The sequence below is a fragment of the Drosophila virilis genome, chromosome 5 (assembly GCF_030788295.1).
Source record: "Drosophila virilis strain 15010-1051.87 chromosome 5, Dvir_AGI_RSII-ME, whole genome shotgun sequence".
NCBI classification, from domain to species: Eukaryota; Metazoa; Arthropoda; class Insecta; order Diptera; family Drosophilidae; genus Drosophila; species Drosophila virilis.
The window spans coordinates 18,171,124-18,192,833 of NC_091547.1; the positions used below are offsets into that span (position 1 = coordinate 18,171,124).

The window sequence follows — 21,710 nt, forward strand, 5'->3', positions numbered from 1 at the left end:
GTCTCTCTGTGTGTGTGTGTGTGTGGGCGTGGCATGTGGTTAGTTAAACAAAAATGCTGCGGCTGCGACAGACAGAGACGCAGCCCAGAACAAGTCTGAAAACTGGGTCATTGGGCGAAATGTCGCTGTCCAGACAACATTAAAGCCAAAATCACCTAACATACTTTACAGCGTCCGCAAACACGACACGAACAAAACCAACAACAGCAACGAAAACAACAGCAATAAGAACAACAAAAAATGGCTATTACAAAAACCAAGCCAGCAAGTCAAAAGTTCAAATTTAACGACAGGAACCAAAAACTGGAAGCAAGTTTTACCGTGCCGAGCTGCAAGCTTCCGTTGATGGCTGCTTTCCAGGACTCGATGGGAATCACCCCAGGCAGCCTGCTGGCTGCCACCTGTTCCGCTTGATTGTGCCCCGGTTTGTTCCCTCATCATGAAAGGTTAATGACGGCTGCTTTCAGCAGCGAAGGTCAACCCACCAAGGCGGCAAAAACCGCCCACACCACCACCACTGCCGCCCCAACCAAAACTCCAACCCAAGCCCCACGATCCCTTGTCTTCCATGGAACCAAACTCACGCGTATTGCGAGCGACGTTGTCGTCCTTTGTTGGGTCAAGCATGCAGCAGGTAAAAGTTTCATTTCATGGGCCCAAAGTGTAACAAAAATACCAGCAGTGGGTGGTGCGGGAGCGCAGCAACTCTGCCACTGTGCTAAATAGCAGCGCTGAGCTGATGCTGCGCCCGCTCCTTCCGCTGCTCCGGGGAGGCTGGGGACAACGTCGTAAAAGTTAAATGAAACGAAACACGTTAATGGCCTTTGAGCTCGAAGTGCGCGCAACGTGGGCAGCGCAGGGAAGGGCGGTGCAGCCAGGAGCGCTGGCAAGTGGCAGGTGGCAGAAGCTAAAAGTTAAAATCGAGCCCCATTGAAAGTGAAATTTTTCAACTAGTTAGCAGCAGCATTTGCTTAGTTCTAAAATTTCGCCCACCTTTTATACACTGAGGCGCGATGGGCGTGGCCGTCGTGGCTGTCACTGAACTGTGTAATAAAATGATATCGTTGGCTTAGTTAAGTAGCAATAGCTAGGAAAGGCGACCCGAAACTGGTTGCCGGTGAATCTCAATCAGAGCGACAGCCAGCTCTTTGCCCGATATTAAGTTATTTAGGCTATTTAACAGGGCCAGCTAAGTGAGTGGACACCTTTGTTGTTGCCCACCTGCTTTGCTCCACACTCTCTGCCATTTCCTCCCCTATATTCTCTGGCTGGTCATTAAAGCCAAATTACGGTATATTAGGTTACTTTTATCCTGGACATCCGCTTACTACGTTGTCCGCGGGGAAAAAGTTTCGTTCTGTATCAAAATACACTGATGGCGGATATTTGAATTTTTTCATTACATGTGCGGCAAATTAAAGATTTGTAAAGCTCGGACGCTATTATTATGTTAAATATCATATAAGATATAATAATATAAACCTTTTATGGAAATAAACACTTGGTTATCTTTCGTAGCCAACGTTTTTTTTAAGACACTCCGAACAAACTTAAAGCTTTTGATCATAGTTACTTCATACTGTGCTTTATAACTTTTAAAGGGAAAATTAGTTGACTGTTAATTTCCTGCTTAATATTTGCTTTTCTTGTCTATTGTTTTAGCGAATTTCTATGTAAAACTTGCGAATCAAACGGTTTAGTATCTTATCAAAAACAAGCTACTATACAGCTGAAAGTTACTATAAACATTTTTGGGAAAGGTAACTCGTGATTACCTTTGGCTTGCCTTTCGCAAGGTCATTGAATATTCGGCAACTCCCAATAAAACAGTTCGTTCTGGTTGAGATTTATTTTCGTATGGCAGCGCCAAAATCACTGAAACTCAGATTAAAGTTTTACCCTATTTAGGTTTGATTTTTGTGAAAAGAAACCTCTCCCCCCTCACAAGCTTCCGAAAATCCGTAACAGGGCGTTAATTACAGCAAAAACCGCATTTGTATATATTTTTTTTATTATCTGCTTATGTGAGTACATTAAAGAGCTGCTGTTAGTGTGAATATTTTGGACTGCCTTGTGCCACAAACTTGCACTCAATTGATGCCCACAAAACACTCAAACAAAATGCAGTAAAAATGCAAAGACATGCGGCATAGCGGGGGCAAACGGTGCAGAAGTGCAAGAGAGAACCTCACAAAATACAAAGAATTATGTATCACTTCGTTACGACTTACTTCCACTTAATTTATTTTCAGTTGCTTTTCCTCACTGGGCACAACGACTACTTGTGTGTGTGTGTGTGTGTGTGTGTGCAGCCAGAGACGAACAGAAATGAGCCCGAAAAGCTCAAGGGTCGAGAGAAAATATACGGGCACGATAAAAAATCATTATTACAGTGGCTTCACAAAGTAGACAAACAGGACGTTCACAATTTTTTTTTTTAACGAGCAATTTTTATTATTACTTATTACGCCGTATTTTCTTAACAAATTTATCAGTAAATATCTGAATTAATGGAGTATTTGATTATTTTTCAATACTGAAACTAACATATCTTGTACTTGTACACAACTTTTGCTAACCCACTGTTGAACTAGCCAGCGTTCGGTCGCCTTCACTTAGCGTTTTCTCCACAAAAGCCCAAAGGCGTCAGCTAGTTACGAACAGAAAAGAAAGAAGAGAACAACAACAATAACAAATGGTGTCTGGTGTAAAAGGTGTAAAAGGAAAAGAGGAAAAGGCGTCTGAAAAGCGTTTGACTTTCGCAATGGTCGCGCTTTGCATACAACTGTAAAATGCAAGCTGTAGCTGCTTTTGGCCTTTACACCTTTCGTGTTGGCCTATTTGCCGGGGCGAACCATGATTCAAAACGCTTTTCAAGTGCCGGCGCATTAATCTCAGGTGTGCAATTTAGTGTGCGGCCAATTTTTGTCGGTCTAGCCAAGCCGGAAGCCGGAGCCGGCAGCCGAGAGAAAGCCCAGAGCTTTGTGTTGACCACACGATGTTGCACGTTGTGTGTTGCACAAACACATACACACACACACACACACACACACACACACACACGCACATACACATACAAACGGAACGAATGAAACGTTGGGAAATTTAAAACGGAACTCCGCGTTTTATGCCCTCTTTGGCTTTTATTGTTAGCTGCGTTTCCGCTCTCAGCATTTTTGGTACAATGTGCGCCTCCCCTCGAACCACCTTAACATTTTCACTTCCGTTTCCAAGTTGCGCGCAACTCTTTAAATTTCATGTAACTGCATTTGCTTTAAAAACTTTATGAACTTATTTTGCTGGTGCTCAACTTTTGTTCTACATTTGCTCAGCCATGTTAAACAGCAAAAAAAGAAGTTAACAAAAGACTCGAAGAGCTAGAGAAACGTGGCACAGCTCGAACTGTGGACAGCAAAATGGCTTTGGCCATAATTTTCAGCTGACAACAAAGACAGAGAAAGGGGGGAGAGAGATTGAGAAACAGAGAGCACGAGAAAGACGGAGAAAAGTAAAGAGAGAGTGCGCAACACGAAAACTTTTGATAATTGCATTTTGCAAGCGGCTTCGACTTGAAGTGGCCAACATAATAAACTCCGCGACGAACCGGATGCAGCAGGAGCAGGAGGCAGGAAGTGCAAGTAGTAGACCTAACCCCAAAAGTATCTACAGTCTGTGAAGCTTTTGGCGCTGCATCAACACCAGACAACAAGACAATCAGCGGCGTCTGTGGACCACATAAAATAACCGAAAAGTAATTCGCCACCAAAGTAAACTCGAGCGCACAAAAGTCGGAGTTTTAAAATAAACTTGTAGCAAACTGTATTTTTCTTATGAAAGTGCGGAAGGGGCGGCTCGGCAGCCGGGGCACTCGAGGCACAAAAGGCGCATTTTATATAAAGGAAAAGTGGCTAACTAAGTCGACGACGAGACCGGCGACTACGCTCCACGCTGCAGCTGCAGCTGCAGTTGCTGCTGCTGCTGCTGCTGCTTCTGCTGAGTGGCCTCAGACTCAAGAGTCATCTATGAGCAGCCGCAGATGGTCGCACAAATCCCCTTTCCTCTCCTTCGACCGTGCACCACCACTCACAACGCCTGCCCTTGCCCCACGCATGCCAAGACACGCGCTGCGGTTGTCTTGTTGATTGCACCATCCGAACATTGGAGGCAGCGAGCCGCTGAGTGAGCACAAAATTGAGTGGAGGAGTCCACTTGAAAGCTGAAATTTAAGCTGATTTCGTTTGGAATTTTGTTTCTGATGCCGGTCATTCTGCTGGCTGAAAAGTGTTGCCTACTTTTAAAAAAGACGTCATTGTTTGAAAATAGTTTGAGATCTCTCATAGATAGATAGTTGGGCATTAGGGCAGCTGATGAGAGCAGTTATTAAAGTTGCAAATTTCTGCAGCGACACGTGAGGCAAAGGGCTCAGTCTTTAAGAATTTAAGGAGCTGATATACTTACATAATAATATACAACAAGCGGCTTACTCACATTAAAAAAAGATATATAATAATAAAAATTAAATATAACATTTGTTATAATTTTCCTCTTTGGAACTTTTTTAAGCACAAAAAACTAACTAACGCAAGAAAACTAAAAAGCTCGCTATTTAAAAGGCGCCAAGACAAGATAACTAGGAATATGCAGCAGAAATTGATCGTTGATAACATTTTGAAAAATATTTAAAATATACAAAAATTATTTACCCTAAATTTGACTACATGTAAGCTGGGAAAGTAATTTAAAGCCAATTGCTTAAGTTCAGGTTCATTCCCTTTGAAAGTCGTCTAAATCGGAATCACCTAAACATTAGAAAAATTGTTCTAAGTATCGATTAATTTCTGAAATCAAATTTGTTTACATTCGAATTCGAATTAAAAATACATTTAATATGGCAAGCCTCAAATGTACTAGATCAAGCGATTAGACGTACCATTTACAGCTTGTTCTATCGCAGAGGTCAATGTAAATGTGAATGCGAACAGCACCGGATGATGACAGTCCAATGATATGACTAAGCACACCCAATGCGCCACTTTATTAGAGCTGAAATATGCTTCATGGCTGTTGTTGCTGTCGCATTTAAGTATGCAACACATTTCGCTTAACCGGAGAGCCAGAGAGCTGGCATATCGGAAGTCTTTAGCATGGCGAACACGTAGCAAACGCACATTCAGCTTAAATACATGGATAAAATGTCGGACATTAAACCCAGCGGAGAAGAGGAAGACATCCGATGATATGGCTAAGGTAGAACAAGAAAATGAAAAAAAAGCACACAAAATGACAAGAGCAATTTTTACCAAAAATTTGCTGACAAATTTTGCGCTTAACTTGGCTCAGGGATAAAAAAAAAAAATTATATTATAACTTAAATTGAAATTGAAGTTGTTTAAAATTTAAAATTTTGCACATATGAAACGGGATTGCTTTAGCTAAAGCCGAAAGCTGCAGCTGCCAGTCCAAGGAGTGCAGGACGCAGGACTCGAGCAGTCGGCGTGTGTGCAAGTATGTGTGTGTTGGTGGGCAAACATTTTTATGCAAAAATATTTTGCATGTCACTACCGAACGAGCGAGGAGGGCAGCGTGTGCTACCGGGCTGTGTATTTGCCACAGACTTTTGCATGCATAACAAGTCAGCGAGACGCCGGGGCAAACGGACGGACAGGCAAACAGTGCAATAAAAAAACTACACACACACACACACACACACACACACACTGTGGCAGACAAAGCAGGGCGCGGGCAGATGGTGCGGTGGAAAAGGCAACGGCAGCGTCAGCGCACAGGAAACGCATACAAAACTTTAGCGGGCGCCCGGGCGCATTTCGTAATCTTTGCAAATAAACGCGTGAAATTCCAAGGCGCACCGCAGTGGCACATGTGCGCTGCTACACAAAGGGGCGGCGGTTGGCAGTTAAGGGCTGTAGGGGTGCGGAAGTGGTGCGGTGCCAGCCGGTCGACATGGGACGTGGCAGCGTTGCGATGCCGCCATTTGGTCGACATGTGCCGCGCCATTTTGGAACACAGCTCACACGCGAAATTGCGCATTCAGATTAAAATTCTTGAATGCGCATTTCCGTTTCCGTTTGTCTGCGTTGAGTAGTCGGATATGCCCGGTATTTTCCTAGCAGCGCCGCTCGTTACACGCATATGACTTTTACTCTGGCCACTGTGGCTCTCCGCTTGCATTTTTCTGTGTGGGCGCTGTGGTTCACTGCAACCTTGAACTGACCCCACAGAAAAGTGGCACAATTGCTGGCATGAAATTTGGTTTCTGAAGGAAACGATGGGTTATCGCAGCAGTTCTTGTTTCAATTAGTAATTTTAAAGGTAAGTTACTTCCACAGATCTCTATGTGATTTAAAAAGCATTTATATATTGGGACAAAGTTGTTTTGCTATCGCATTTTATACAAATTTCACTTATAGAAAAGGAATTCATTGTTTGTTTATCACGTGTTGTTTTCATTAAATTAATTAATTTTTTCATCGCATGTCAAATTAATTTACTTATCAACTGTCGAGTTAAGCTTGCTTAAGGAAAAAAAATTGTTTCATGTATGAATTACCGTCTTAAATTAATACGATTTCATGTGAAGTTTTAATTCATGTTTGATAAACTTTTAATAGCATACATATTATCGTATATAAGAGACAATATTTCCTAGTTGAACTCATAATAAATTTGTTTAAGATATAAACTTTTCAGGTTTTTTAATATTCAACAGCCCTTATTTGTCTGCACACTAAATGAAATAGTTTAATGGAGCCTAAAGACATAATTTGCGTGTTCAAGTAAAATCTTTAATAAATATTTTAGCAGTGCATTATTAGCATAACACAGATTCCTATGTCGCTACACGCTCGTATGAGTAATATAGGTTGCTCAATGGCATATCACTCAAACGCCTCATTGCATTTAATAGCAAAACGCAAGTTGCTTGAAATGCAGAACCTGTTCTCTCCCTATCCTATTGGAGAACAGGCCTTGAGGCCAGCACCACATATTATTGGGACAGAAAATGCTCAGGGTCAGCTGCTGGCCCCTACCGTATTGCGTCTTTCTTTTTGCGTCCCAAACTTGGAAGCCCCAAAACGCACATCAAATAAAAGAAATGGCTTTGTTTGCTGCTTGTGGCATAGAATATCAAGCTGATAAGGGCCAGCAGGAACAGACTGTAGAGCAGAGAGATTCGAGACAGGCGACTCGAGACGGTATGCGGTGTGTGTGGAGCAGAAGGTGGATTCGGAGGCGTTGTGTGTGCTGGCGCATAAATAATGTGACCTGCCTGACTGCGATTATCTGTGAACTATTTTTCACACGTTGCCAGCATACAAAATGGAGCATTCGTTTTCAACAAAAGCAATGCGGCGAATATATGAGCTGCTTGGCTTAGTGAGGCCACTTGCCGCATTAATTTGGTCATGTCTTATTGAGAGAGGGATCCACTTACATTGTACTAAAATAATGAACAATAATATCCAGAGGCGTCGATCGAATGTCGGTCTCATGACTTCATCACTTCTCCAAATGATGTTGTATGTATTTTCCTTGCCGATGCGCTTTGGGCCACTCACTGGCACATGTGTGAAAGTCTGCAAAAGAAAATGTAAAAAATGCGCATGATTAAAAAGGAGGTTCCTCTAAAAATGTTTAAGCCAATTAAAACAAGTCAAGTGAATTTTCACACAAAAACCCAACAGACGTTGCCAGGGCAAAATCCACACGTTGAGGGTCAACAAGACTCGCAAAAAAGAAAAAAAAACAAAAATAAATAAATGAAAAAAGAAAGGAAAAATGAAAAAATTAACAACTGTTTGCACATAAAATTAATTAATTTTCAACAAAAAACTTTTCATTGCATAACGTTAGGCGGATTAACTACAGACGGGCCAGGGACCGACCAGGGCTTGGCTATATAGAGACATCAGACATCAGTGGATTTTCGACAGCATTTTGTCTGCAGTGTTTGAAGTGCAGCGCAAACAAAACGACAAATGTTACGAGCCGAAACGTGCGCATACTTTTCTCAAACACTGTCCACATGAAGGCTGCCTAGCGTGTGTCTGCTGTGTGTGGGTGAGAATCGTGTGTGTGTGTGTCTCTGTGTGTGTGTGTGTGTATGCTACAAAAGGCAAACAAAATTAGTAGCAAAGCTGACGTAGATTTTAACGAATTGACGCTGCCGTTGTCGTTCTGGCCTGCCCGGTTGCTGAGTAGCGTGGCCCGTGTCCCGTGGACGGTCTGTGTCATAACGGCAACGCCCACAATTAAGTTGCCTGCCACTGTCAACGGTTTAATTATGCATGTTTCTCAATATCTCAGAATGTCAGAGTTGGAAGTTAGAATGACAGAGGGGTAGCTGCCCACATTGCAACTGATTGGGCAAGCAAAGTCAAAGTCGGATCTAAAGTTGTACAACTTGTTTTTGGCCAGCAAATTCCATTGTCTAACATCAGGCATAACAACGGCTCAATTTCTCTGTGCGGCTTAAAAGTTTTTCAGCTGCCATGTTATGTGTTCCCAAACACATTATCTACTCAATGACGTTTAGTTGTTCAAACGATGATAATATCAGAAACCTTGGGGCTTTTATTTAATTGAATTATTCCCTTTTTTTTCCTTTATCTATATCTATATCTATATCTATATCTATATCTATATCTATATCTATATCTATATCTATATCTATATCTATATCTATATCTATATCTATATCTATATCTATATCTATATCTATATCTATATCTATATCTATATCTATATCTATATCTATATCTATATCTATATCTATATCTATATCTATATCTATATCTATATCTATATCTATATCTATATCTATATCTATATCTATATCTATATCTATATCTATATCTATATCTATATCTATATCTATATCTATATCTATATCTATATCTATATCTATATCTATATCTATATCTATCTATATCTATATCTATATCTATATCTATATCTATATCTATATCTATATCTATATCTATATCTATATCTATATCTATATCTATATCTATATCTATATCTATATCTATATCTATATCTATATCTATATCTATATCTATATCTATATCTATATCTATATCTATATCTATATCTATATCTATATCTATATCTATATCTATATCTATATCTATATCTATATCTATATCTATATCTATATCTATATCTATATCTATATCTATATCTATATCTATATCTATATCTATATCTATATCTATATCTATATCTATATCTATATCTATATCTATATCTATATCTATATCTATATCTATATCTATATCTATATCTATATCTATATCTATATCTATATCTATATCTATATCTATATCTATATCTATATCTATATCTATATCTATATCTATATCTATATCTATATCTATATCTATATCTATATCTATATCTATATCTATATCTATATCTATATCTATATCTATATCTATCTATATCTATATCTATATCTATATCTATATCTATATCTATATCTATATCTATATCTATCTATATCTATATCTATATCTATATCTATATCTATATCTATATCTATATCTATATCTATATCTATATCTATATCTATATCTATATCTATATCTATATCTATATCTATATCTATATCTATATCTATATCTATATCTATATCTATATCTATATCTATATCTATATCTATATCTATATCTATATCTGTTGGTAAATATCTCTTCCCATTTCATGTCAATATTGGTTTTGTATTCCTCTTCTGTTTCAAGTCAATCTCAAACCACTTTCAATTTCATTTCATTTATTTTCCATGCTAAATTGGTTGGTAGTTAGTTCTGGGAACAACACAAATAAGTAGATATTACAAAATTGCAATCCGTTGGGTGCATGTTGTGCATTTAATTTGCTGCTGAGTAAGAAATAAAGCAACCGTTGGGCGCATCCAACATAATAGCTGCAGCCAACATCACTGCAGCAGTAACAATGTCAGGATTGGGCAAACATATCACGCGATCAATTTGTCAAACCAGCAGCAACATTATAAATGAACTTAGCAATACATTGAAGAACGCACTGACAAACTGAACAAATGGGCGATGGACAACAGTAGACTATTAGAGAGCCCAACTGCCAAAACACAAACAACATTGTGGCCAACAAAATTGACAGAAACAGCGACAGCATTTGACGCACATCATCAATATGTGACTCACTGTGTGTGTGTGTGTGTTTGTGGGTGTGGGTGTGTAATCTAATGCTATTGCTGTTGTTATTGTTGTTGTCGTTGAGCTTATGACATGTCACACAGCTGTCATTATGCAAGAGGAACCCTCGCAAACAAGGCCAGTGGAGTAACTATTACATGGCAATTGTTTGTCAGCTGAACAGAAATTGAGCCCAGTTGGGCTCGAAAAAGGCAACCCTGACGGCCTGTCACTGTGTGCGTGTGTCTTTGTAAATGTGGCAAAAGTTTAGATATGTAGAGAAGACATGAGCGCATATAAATCAAACATATGGCTAAAACGCTGCTCACAGAAACGCACACTGGCCATTAGAGGCAGGTGTTGTTTTTGAGGCCAAAAGCGTTAAACTGTAGCCAGGGCGCATTTTTCTCACGTCCTTGTACAAGCTGTTGGCAAATACTAAAGCCCGGCTGGCCTTTTATTTATGGTCAAAATGTGAAGTCTGCTTGTTTATTGGCTTTGAAGAAGGTGCAAGAAAATGTTGTGTAAAAACTTTAAAACAAAATGTTCAACAAATCCTAGCTTTTGGTCACTTATATAACAATTGTTATATAACATAAATAAAATAAATCCCATCAACTGTGGCCCACTTGTTTAAAACAAACCAATTATGGCAGCTTACGAGCCTTCATTTCCATTTTGAAATTAACCGTAAAGCGCACAATTTATAACTAAAACCTCAATTAAAATAAAAGCCTCAAACACTAATCGAAAGATTTTCAAAGAATATATATATATATATATAAAAGATATATCGTTATAAAAACCATATAAAATATATTTCATATTATCAACAGCAAACAAAAAAGCTGCAAAAATTTAATTGGCACAATTTTAAAGCCACAAGCGACCAGCAACAACAACAACTACATATACAGGCTAGCATGCAACTTCATAATGATCAGCAGCAGCATCATCATCATCATCATCATTGGCATCATCATCGGCATCATCATGATGCGGCAATGCAACCAATGCATAAACAATAAATGCCAATGGTACGTAAATTTTTGCCAATTTACCGCAACAATGCAAAACTATCTGAGCTAGTCAAGTAGGCAGAAACTGGGCGTGGCATGCGTTTGGTTTGCATGTTGTGTGTTACGTTGCAAAGTTGCAAATGTGTTGCACACGAATATTTTTCGGTTAACCGCCAAATAGCAAAAGCCGTGCTAACGGAGCGGGATACACTGCATTTGGGGATGGACAGTGCAAACAGTTGGCAGACAAATTAAATTTACATGAAACTCGTAAAAGTCGCTTGCAATGTGAAAACAATAAAAGCCCATGCAAACATGCCCGAGTGTGTGACTAATAGATATCCTTTAAACGAAGTAAACTACAGCATCAATTTAAATAAATTTTCCAGCAATAGCACATTGCAGTTTCTCTTCTCTCTCTTATTTCATTTGGTTTGTTAATTCAAATATATCCGAGCAAAGAATATTAACTTGTCCAATTATTTACATGGTATGTAAGAGTATTAAGTCTTAGTAAGGACTCTGCAAAAAATAAATGCATAACAAAATCTTTCCTATCGCGTTTAAATTTCCATGCGAGTTTATCCGTCGCTTTAATTTGCATTGCCTACTTATAGGCATCCGCCAATTGCTTTATCATAAAGTGCCTGCAAGCCTGTGGTGGCATTTCAATCGATGGGTCTGCTGCCTGTCGCACAGTCATGCAGAAATGTTATTCCTCTGTGGCTGGCTCATTGATTGTGCAAACGAAATGGGCGAAATGCATAAATAAAAAACACAAGCCCAAAAAATATCTGCAATATTTTGCATTGCATACATTAAGGCGTTGGGTTTCTGCAGCTTGCACAACCATTTTTTTAGCGTAATTAAATTTTGTGTTATTATTTGCTTTTAATTTCGTAAATTTTAATTGCACAGCCGCACGAGCTAATGCGGCCCGTTCTAATTTATGGTGACACCTACAAGCAGGCAGCATGATTTAATCATACTCTTTTATGGATAAATTATGCAATCGATTTTATCTACCAAATTTAATAATTTAAGGCTTTAAAAACGGCTTTTTAACGCCTCCTCTAAATAAGGCAAAATTCTTGCTTATAGAGAAAAAGGAAAGCCCATTCCAATAAAAAGCAGTATTTAATACTATCGATTTAAATTCAGCACACGATCATTTTTTTTAACTAATCAAAAAAGTTTCTCTGAATTCTCAAACATAAATATTTTTTCCCGTTTTCGATTTTTCACAGTAAATGAACAACAGCAATTGAACAATTACTTGCTGCCGCTAATTTTTAAAATTCGGAAAGTATTTTAATAATATAAAATATTTGTCAAATTGTGGCAATATTCATTATAGTTAAGCTTTGATTCTAGCTTAAAAACTCTATTACAGCTGAAGCAAGACAAATCAATTTAATGATATTTTACTATAAAAAAAATACCTCTCAAGCTCTGTGTCTTATTTAATTTCTGCAACTGCACTTTAATAGCCTTTGAAAGTGATTCGAAGAAACTAAAGCAAACTAATTGTATTGTTTGCCACAGTTTTGCCACGCTGACACCTGCAACCGGCTCCATTTCGATGGCAAGAGCTATGTGAAAACAATGCCCCCGGCTGACACTTGTTGGGGGGCACCTTAATCAAAGGCTTCACTAAGCTGTGGCCGTCGCTACGAGCAGCAGCAGGAACCGGAACAGGAGCAGGAGCAGGAGCTGAGCCAGAAACTAGAAACTGAAAGCAGGCAACAGCCAGGGCAACAAATGTAAAGTTAAACAACTTCGACACTGTTGCCAGAGTTCATTGTTTTGGCATGCGGGTGACTGTGGGGTGGAGCAGGTTGGCCCCGCCCGCCTGATAAGAGGCACTGCGTTGCAACCACCAGCCCGACGGCACTATCACAATTTCCACATCGACGCGCTGCACGTCTGCCGATCGGCACTTTTAGCAAATTTTTCTTTGTCTTTTGCATGCGCTGCCACAGAGCAAAAGGGGATGGCGCCAACCGCCACACCATCCTCCTCTTGAATTGCCCACACATGACTTATGTGGCAGGGTGCGAAACAAATGTGAAAGCACAAAAGTCAACATATTGAATAATGATTGGGGTAGCGAAAGACTTTCGCACACTTTCACCTAGCAGAGTGTAGGAATGGAGACAGACACGCAAACAGAACACATGATGCTTTAGTTCGCCTCACTTCTTGGGAGCTACTCTTCCCTATATACATTAATTGAACGCTTGATTAAAGCAAGTTCCTTAATGTGGCATGATAGAAGCGAATATTTAATTAGCGCGGATACAACATTGTGGATGAAGTTTAGCAAATATTTTGACTTATTTACTGGTGTTTCATCGATATCACTTTAATTTTGCGAATTACGAGTTCAATTAAATACTGTGAATTAATCGAGAGCTGCTTGAAGAGTGGGATATTTTGATAGTTTTTAGAAATCTTCAAAAACTATTTAAAATTTACAATATTATATTTAAACTTTAATTTCCAGTCAACTTTATTATCGCAAAATATTTATTGTTTATTTTGCCGTTGTGATAATTATGGTAATTAAGGTGTGAGAACAAATATTATTTTTAGATCAAGTAGCTAAAACCCAAAACACCATAAAGTATGTTTAGCAAAATAATTGATTAACAATCGTTTTGGAACATTTATTTGAAACTTTCATTGATTTAACTCGACTGAGGATTTTGATTCCCAAAGTCCATAAAAACATTTTTACGACTTAAAACGTAACTGAAATAGCCGTAAAATGTGAATACTGAAAATATACAACTGTTTTATAGCATCTAAATTAACTGAGCTACACAAAATAAGGATAATGAGGTTTATCTAACTGAAGACTAAGCTAGTCGCAAGTCGCACGAATAAATGTTAATTATTTTGCACGCACATTTCACATAAATTGCTCAAATTCCCTACTATCATTTTACAGGGTATCCTTAAATGGACACCATATCTATTTAAGTTGCTTATCGACTTTTACGCCTGCTTCTTGTCTCTTCTTTGTTGTTTTGGCCTGGCCAAAGTATTGCGATAAATTTGAGGCCTGCTTCTGGAAATGCTGCAAAAATTAATGATGCGCCTTTTTTATTGTTTCCGCTGAGTCCCCAACCGACAACAGACCCTCCGCAAAAAGAAGGAAACTTCGCATTGCTGTTGCTTTTTATGCGATTTGCGTTTTGTGATAAATTTTAATCGAATTTCACTTTTGTTGCCGCTCGTGCGCAGCTCCCAGGACATTTGCAGCCCAGGTCCAACCCCAATGCCCGAACCTCCAGCCAGCCCACTGTGTCCCATCCTTTGTCATGTGTGTGTCATGTGCTTTTTTGTGCGCCTATATTGAAGCCGATAAGCATGTCCGATAAATACTTTCGCTGTAATTGATTGATATTCGGAGCGGCAACATTCGCTTTCACTATACGATTTTTTTTTTATTTTTGGTCTTCCTCTATCTTGTTGCGTAGGCGAAATGGGTTTTGTGATTAATTGGATTTGCCTTTTAATCTACAACAAATTGAAAATGGCGCATTCAAGTGCTCTCATATCAATGTCGCTGCGGTTGGCTTCTGCTGCCAAAATGCCAAGTCAAGGCACAGTTTGGCTCGCAACTCAAGTCTAGAGAAACGCAGCCAAGACTATGTGAACTGGAAACTGGCAACTGGCACGTTGCCATTTGGGTTACCTGGAAGCCACAGCATGTACGCCAGCTGCGGCCAGCAGTTGAAGCCAAATAAGCGCCAAAACAATCAAGCTGAAAAGTCAACACAACTAGTTGTCTCTTTAATTTAACCCAGAAAGCTGCCACAAATAGAGTAAACACCTAAAGAGTGCTTGACTTTTGTTCTACACAGCTAACGAGTACTTGTTTGCTTGCAGCACAAACATTCATAAGATTTAAATCACATGAGTGCTTACGAAATTAATAATTTTATTGAGTGAACGCAATAAAGCTAAGTGAAGGTTTAAATATTGACGATACTCCACCTGGTTATACATATTTATCTAATTAAAACATTTATCTTAATTTATATATTACAAATCCAGGACGTTCGACTCGACTGTTGATGCTGATCAAGAATATATATACCTAATGGGGCCGAAGATGCTTCCTTCTGCCTGTTGCACACATTTGCACAAGTTTTAACAACATTTTTTGCTTTTTTCATCCTATATAAACTTGTGTGTATATATCCGGCAATTCGAAATAAACATAAAACTCCTTTATAGGTTTACAGTGATTCTGAATAGGACAAATCTTCACAGAGCAAAAATAATTGAAAACATTTAAATTTGGTGAGTAAGCTTATATATATATAAAAAATTACACGATATTACTTTCAAACAATATTTTCACAGCGAAGATATATCAAATAATAGAATACAAGAAATTAATTATTTTATCTATATTGCTTAATATCTTATTGATATTCTTCCTATCACTGTAATAGAACAAGTTCCTCAAGTTATTAATTCTGAAATTGAATTGAAATAAAAACTATCATCCACTTAGAAAATCATTCTGCACTCTCAACAAGGAACTGTAAATCAACCTAGGCTTATGGCAATCAAATAGTCAGCTTTGATGTAGTCCAGGCACAAGGTACTTTCCATTTCCGGTAGTTGCGGACGCGTGGAAGAACCCGTGAAGTTGATCGAAATCAAATTAAAAATTCATCCTTTAACATTGTGCTCCAATTACTGTCGCAAACAATTTATACGCACGCCAGTCCCCGGGTCCGGGTCCGGGTCCGGGGCCAGAGCAATTTTTCAAGCCAAAAACTTTGCCTGGGGGACTGCGACCCAAACGGTTTCGTTGCAATGACATGAAAAATGCATTTTTCAATACACAATAATAATATATGAAACACAATAAATTGTAAAGCGAAAAAAAAAAAATAATAATAAAAAAATACCCCGATTCAGGCGAGCGGAGCAGGAGAAACTGTTATAAAATTGTTATCGAGCGCATAATAGCAAATGTTGCAAAATAACTTTTGACAAAGTGCACTCAATATCAAGCAGTGTATGGGTGTGAAACAGAGACAGATGTGCACGGAAGAGGGAGAGAGCAAGATAGAAAGGGGGCTTGAGTGCAGAATGTGTGCGAGTATCACAATGAAAAATCACAGAATGCGAGCGTTAGAAAAAAATTGCACATTTTTCTGTTTTATTGTGATACCCTTGCGGAGAGTACTCTAATTCTGTCGCCATGTGGGAAAATGGTGAATATATCTATATTTTAATTGATAACTAAACAATGATCATAGTTAAAGCCAAGCCTTCTATTACTGCTAATTTAATCAGAGAAAAAACCTTATTAAAATTAACGACTTCATGGCTTAGACGATGATTATCGAGGAGAGATAAATATATACACAACAAATTCCAGACTTCTAGGGACAGGACTTTAATAAGTATTTAATTAAATTATTCATTTAAGATTGGTTTACAATAAAATCGTGCATAACACAGTATTGCGCAGTTGGGCTGTCGCGCGCTCTCATATTGCCACAAGGGTATTTAATCTTGTACATTCCGTAGATAGCTTTTCTATAGTACTGTTTGTTACTACTTTTTTTTTTCTTTTATAATGGTCGAGGGGGGTTGGCAGCTATGCTCGCATATAAATTGACACAATTCGTGCACTGTGCCAACGGTCCATCACATTGAAAGTCAAGGCAGGCCCCCAGTTGCATAATGTGAAGCACAAAACTATGCGTAGCTATATATTCCAGGCTACCTCTTTGCCTTGCGGCATGGACAGGGAAAGGGGCAGGGCCAGGGGAGCAAGTCATCTTCCCCGATGTATGACAGACAATATGTCAAAAACGGTTAGTTGGTTAGATTTGTGCGTTGTTTTGGGATGCCACAGCCAGCGGCAAACGTTGTGTTGCTTGTTGCAATGTGGCAAATTAAGCTGCCGAGGAGAAGTCGAAAAATATACATATACAACCGTATCTTGTATGCTGGCTTTAAAACTGCACGATGCGTTGCAAGTTGCATGTTGCAACTTGGAAATGTAACCAAATTACGCGCAAAAGGGACGCCGAAATTGGCAACACATGCTCCTCATACGCGAAGCAGTGCGGGCGCCGCAAAATATGCAACGATTTTCATCCGCGGCAACAAAAAACGAAAGCAAAAGAGCATACAAAGTAAAATGGATGCAAGGGTTTAGATCTTGCTAGAGTATTCGTTACCCTGTAAATCAAGTTTAATATTTAAGAATGAGAATGGGAAGAAAAACCTCATGCTCAGCCTTAAATGTTTATTAATGGGCTCTAGTTTAAATGTATACAAGAATCTATAACAAGGGCTGGCTTATGTAGAATAAAATAAGAGACAAATTTTGTAATTTTAAAAGAATTGTGTATTACTACAAGTTCCCACTGAAACAAACACACGTTTTACCCCTTAACAGCCTCTATAAGCAATATAACCATTCGTCAGCCTGTTCCTATATGGTTTCCTACACCTCACATTAAATGTTTACAGGGTATAAACAAGCGAAGGCGTAACGAGCACAGCGCAAAAATTTTACTCAAGCATGCGGACAGCACTGGAAAAAAACGTGGTGCATAACTATAGGCGCTGCGAGGCATAGTTCCTGCTCATGGCAGGCATGCCAACAACTTTAAATGGGCTTGCCACACCCCCTGCGCCGGCAAGCCACCTACACGTTCGCGTTGTAGGTTGGAGTCTGTAGTTTGTAGTCTGTTGCATGCCTGCTTACAGCCGAAACAAAGGCTGCCATATGTGGCGCCTAAAGTTATGCAATGCCACAGCGCAGTTTTTGTTTTTAGTGAGTGTGCCTGTGTGTGTGTGTGTCTGTATGTGTGTGGGCGCCAAATTGTAACTATTAGTTGCACATAGTTTGGCAAGGCGACAAATTTTTGGCCCAGCCACGTGTTACGGCGCGGGGGACGTGACCGCTGCATGTGTTGACAGGCCGAAAATCGGGTCAGTAGTAAATCAACAACAACTACGGCAGCAACAACAACAGCTTTTCATGCATACCATAGGGGGAAGGAAGGGCGGTAGGGGAAGCGCAGCACGTGCTGAAAAACAATGGCAATCATTGTTATGTAGCTTGTGAAAAATTTATGTTGCATAGTTTTAGGCATTGTACAGAAATCGCTGATTGCCACATGGCGAATGCATGTTACATGGTTATGCATGAGCGAGTCATCGGGGGTTAAAGGGTGGCGGGGCTAGATTGAATGCACAATACAGTTTGTGCGGTTGCAAATGGCAAATGATTGATGAACCAGCTATGTAAGTTAATTGTGAGAGATTGAGCACGCTGCAAGCGGTTAGAAAGTGAAAGATATTTGCCCAAAACACTGTCCAATTTTGGTCAGCTTCAATTGAAGAGAAATTTTTTCCAAGTTTTTGTTAAATATATGTATTCAAAATTTTTAGACTTTTGAATGCGACTCTGCTTCGGCTTTGACAGTTTTATGAATACTTTTAGCTTTTTCTTATGTTGATTTTAATTTAAATTGTTGATTTTTTTTTTTATATAAGCAAACTGTTTTAATTCAAAGCCCAAAGAGTGCAATAAGTTAAATTAGAGTTTATTAACTTTTTCCTTTGTTAACAGTTTTATTAAATATAAATAGATATCAATTTTGAAAAATGTATCAAAATAAACGGCCATTCATACAAAATATAAATAAATATAATAAATATAAATATATAAATATAATATGCAACAGTTTTTACCTGACAAAATACATTTACATATTATATATATTTGATTGAGCTCGAATCAATAAAAAAGAGTTGTTAATCTAAAGCAGTAAGGCTTTACTATACTCAATATTTCAGTTAATAGAAACAATGTCTTTTTACAGACCTGCAATTCAATTTAAAACTGATTCATATTGAGAGCTCACATTGATGCTCAGCTTAAGTCCACAGTTGTGTGAGGCTGTCGTGCCAGAGTTTAATTCTTTTGGAAACATGACTCCTTGCGTTCCAGTTAATGGGTTAACTTAAGTGCTTAACTGGCGGCGCCTTAAAGCATGCAACACTATTGCTGGCTGCTGCTGCTACTGCTGCTGCCCAAAAGCCTTCAGCATCAGCGGTGATATCAGCGCTTCCGTGCACACTTCAATTCACAATGCGAATGGAAGCAGGCGGAGAGAGAGAGAGAGAGAGAGAGAGGGAGAATGTAAGTGAAAGAGAGGCAGCAAGTTGGCCAAAGACGATTAATCAATAACCACTCAGCGCTGGAAGCGGGCGTGCGAATGAAACGATTTAATGGGTTCAAAATGATGTGAATCCCGCGATGGGGCGCACTGTTCGCCGGTGCGTGCGTGAGTGCATTTAATTTTGTGAGCGACTGTAGGCTACTTTTAGGCGCAGGCCAATGCAGAATATAATGAAAACGAGGCCAAATGCATGACCAGCCCAACGGTCGAGAGTCTGCAACAAGAATTTCGCATTTAGGTTTCGATTAAGTGCGTGTGAGTGAATGTGCATGTGTGTGTGCCTGTCTGTGTATGGAGAGCTTTGTGTGGGGGCATGCCCGGACTGCTTTCGGACGCTGTGCATTTTTGGTTCGATTGCGAATGTTTTTGTCATTGAGTGCAATTTCGGGTCAGTTTACATTTTGTGGCACACTCAATGATGTGTTGCCCCATGGCAGGCAAATCAACGCGACAAAAGTGTGATTCTTATATATGTATATATACGAGGCAAGCGTGTGGCATACATTGAGGCGACGACGCGTCCAAACAGAACAAACAGTGCAAACATTATTGTCGTAATAAATTTTGGTAAGAACACGCAAGCTGGAAAAACAAAAAAAGCAAACAGCGCAAAGCGCCAAACCGACCGGTTGACCCACCTGAAAGTAGGCAAAGCAAAAACCCACAACACACCAAAGAACACACACACACACACACACACAATACATAACGGAAGCCACAGAAACTGGCGCCATGAAACATGACCCGCCTTCACCTCGATTGCAACCGGCTGCTAGCAAAAGTTTGCGTGCCAAATAAACAGAGCGAATGGCGGAGAGCGGATGAGAAAGACACTGAGAGGGGGGGGAGACAAAAAGTCGAATGCCAAAAAGTCACTGGCGAAATCAAAAGGTGAACGAGTGTATGTCTGCGTGGTGTTTGTGTGTGTGTGTGGGTGTGTGTATGAGTTGACAGCTTTAAAAAGCACAAGCAGTCAGAAAAGAACGCCAAAGTGAGCGAATGAAAGAGACAGAGAGAGAGAGAGAGAGAGAGAGAAGGCGTGAGAAAGGGAGAGCTAAAACTCAGTCACTTGCATGCCGCGTCAAGCGACAACTAAGCGACAAACGTTTAAAAAAAAAGAAAAAGAAAAAAACATTTCAAACGAATATGCCACAGGAAATTCTATATCATCGCAAATTGTTTATAGCTCAACAAGATAAAAAAAGGCGGAATAAAACGCTAAACAAATGTCGTGACAGCAAAAGTCGCAGACCAACTACTCTGGTAGTTGGAACAAGCAGCACACGAATGCTCTGCAGCTATTAAGAAAAAATCAAAGAAAATTTAAAAAAAAAATTAAGGAATTTTATTAAACAATTTCAAATGAAAAATAAAAGAATAAGAGCTTAGAACAAATATTTATTTACAGCTCTATAAATATATTAAAAAACTTTTACAAGTCGACTCTCATTCTGGAAGTGTTTAAGAACTTAAACTCAACCGACATTTAGAATTTTCTCCTTGTTTAGATAAATTCCACTATTGCAGTTCTTAGGCCATTTATTTTATTTATTTTATTATGCATAAATGCAAGTTAAATTTTGTTAGGTAATCTAGAATTCGGGACGCCTCGCAAAACTGCTTATAAAATGAAATGTTAAGCATATTTATATGCGATTTATTTAAAATATAAAATAATATAAAGGAATGCGCACTATAAGTAAACAAAAAAAAAAAACTATTTTCAGAAATTTGAAAAATATTAAACCTTGACAAGGAAGTGATTGCTTCTGCTAAGCTATCCCTTTCTAGATAGAGTATTAGTATTAAATGTTAAACGCTGTTGTTGTTGCTGTTGCTGTTGTAGTTATACTTTTTGAAGCGCAACATGAGACGCAAGTGAGAGGCAGAGTTGAGTTTTGTGTTATGCGGGCTTTTTAATAAAGTTAAGTGGATCAGCGCACAGGACAAGCAAACATGTCAACGAGGCCCAAACGAATGCATGGCAACGAATCCGAACCAGTCGCCCACGCCAAGCCTAACCGAAACCCTAGTAACCCCTTTCAGGTTTTGTGGCGTGCCAAATAAATATGGATATATATGGTAAATAAAAATATATGAAACCACAAATGATATCAACGAAAGTTGATAACAAGAGTTTGTTGCTGTTTTGGTTCGTGGATGTCGCAGCGTTTAATCCTGGCCAAGGGGGTTAATTGAAGCCGAAAAATCTCTGCCCCTGCGATCAATAAAAATTTTGGGAAATGAATTATGCACTC

The 21,710-nt window shown here is 39.0% G+C and overlaps 1 protein-coding gene across 4 annotated transcripts in view; it reads right to left on the reverse strand.

Moving 5' to 3' along the window:
• Positions 1-21,710, reverse strand: part of tei (teiresias) — a 224,460-nt gene that overhangs the window by 170,382 nt on the left and 32,368 nt on the right. For all 4 annotated transcript variants that reach the window (XM_070209911.1, XM_070209910.1, XM_070209914.1 and 1 more), the window contains exon 2: positions 7,454-7,595. In XM_070209911.1, the coding sequence (XP_070066012.1) occupies positions 7,454-7,511 (58 nt within the window). In that variant the 5' untranslated portion in view covers positions 7,512-7,595. The remainder of the gene's footprint in view (positions 1-7,453; positions 7,596-21,710) is intronic.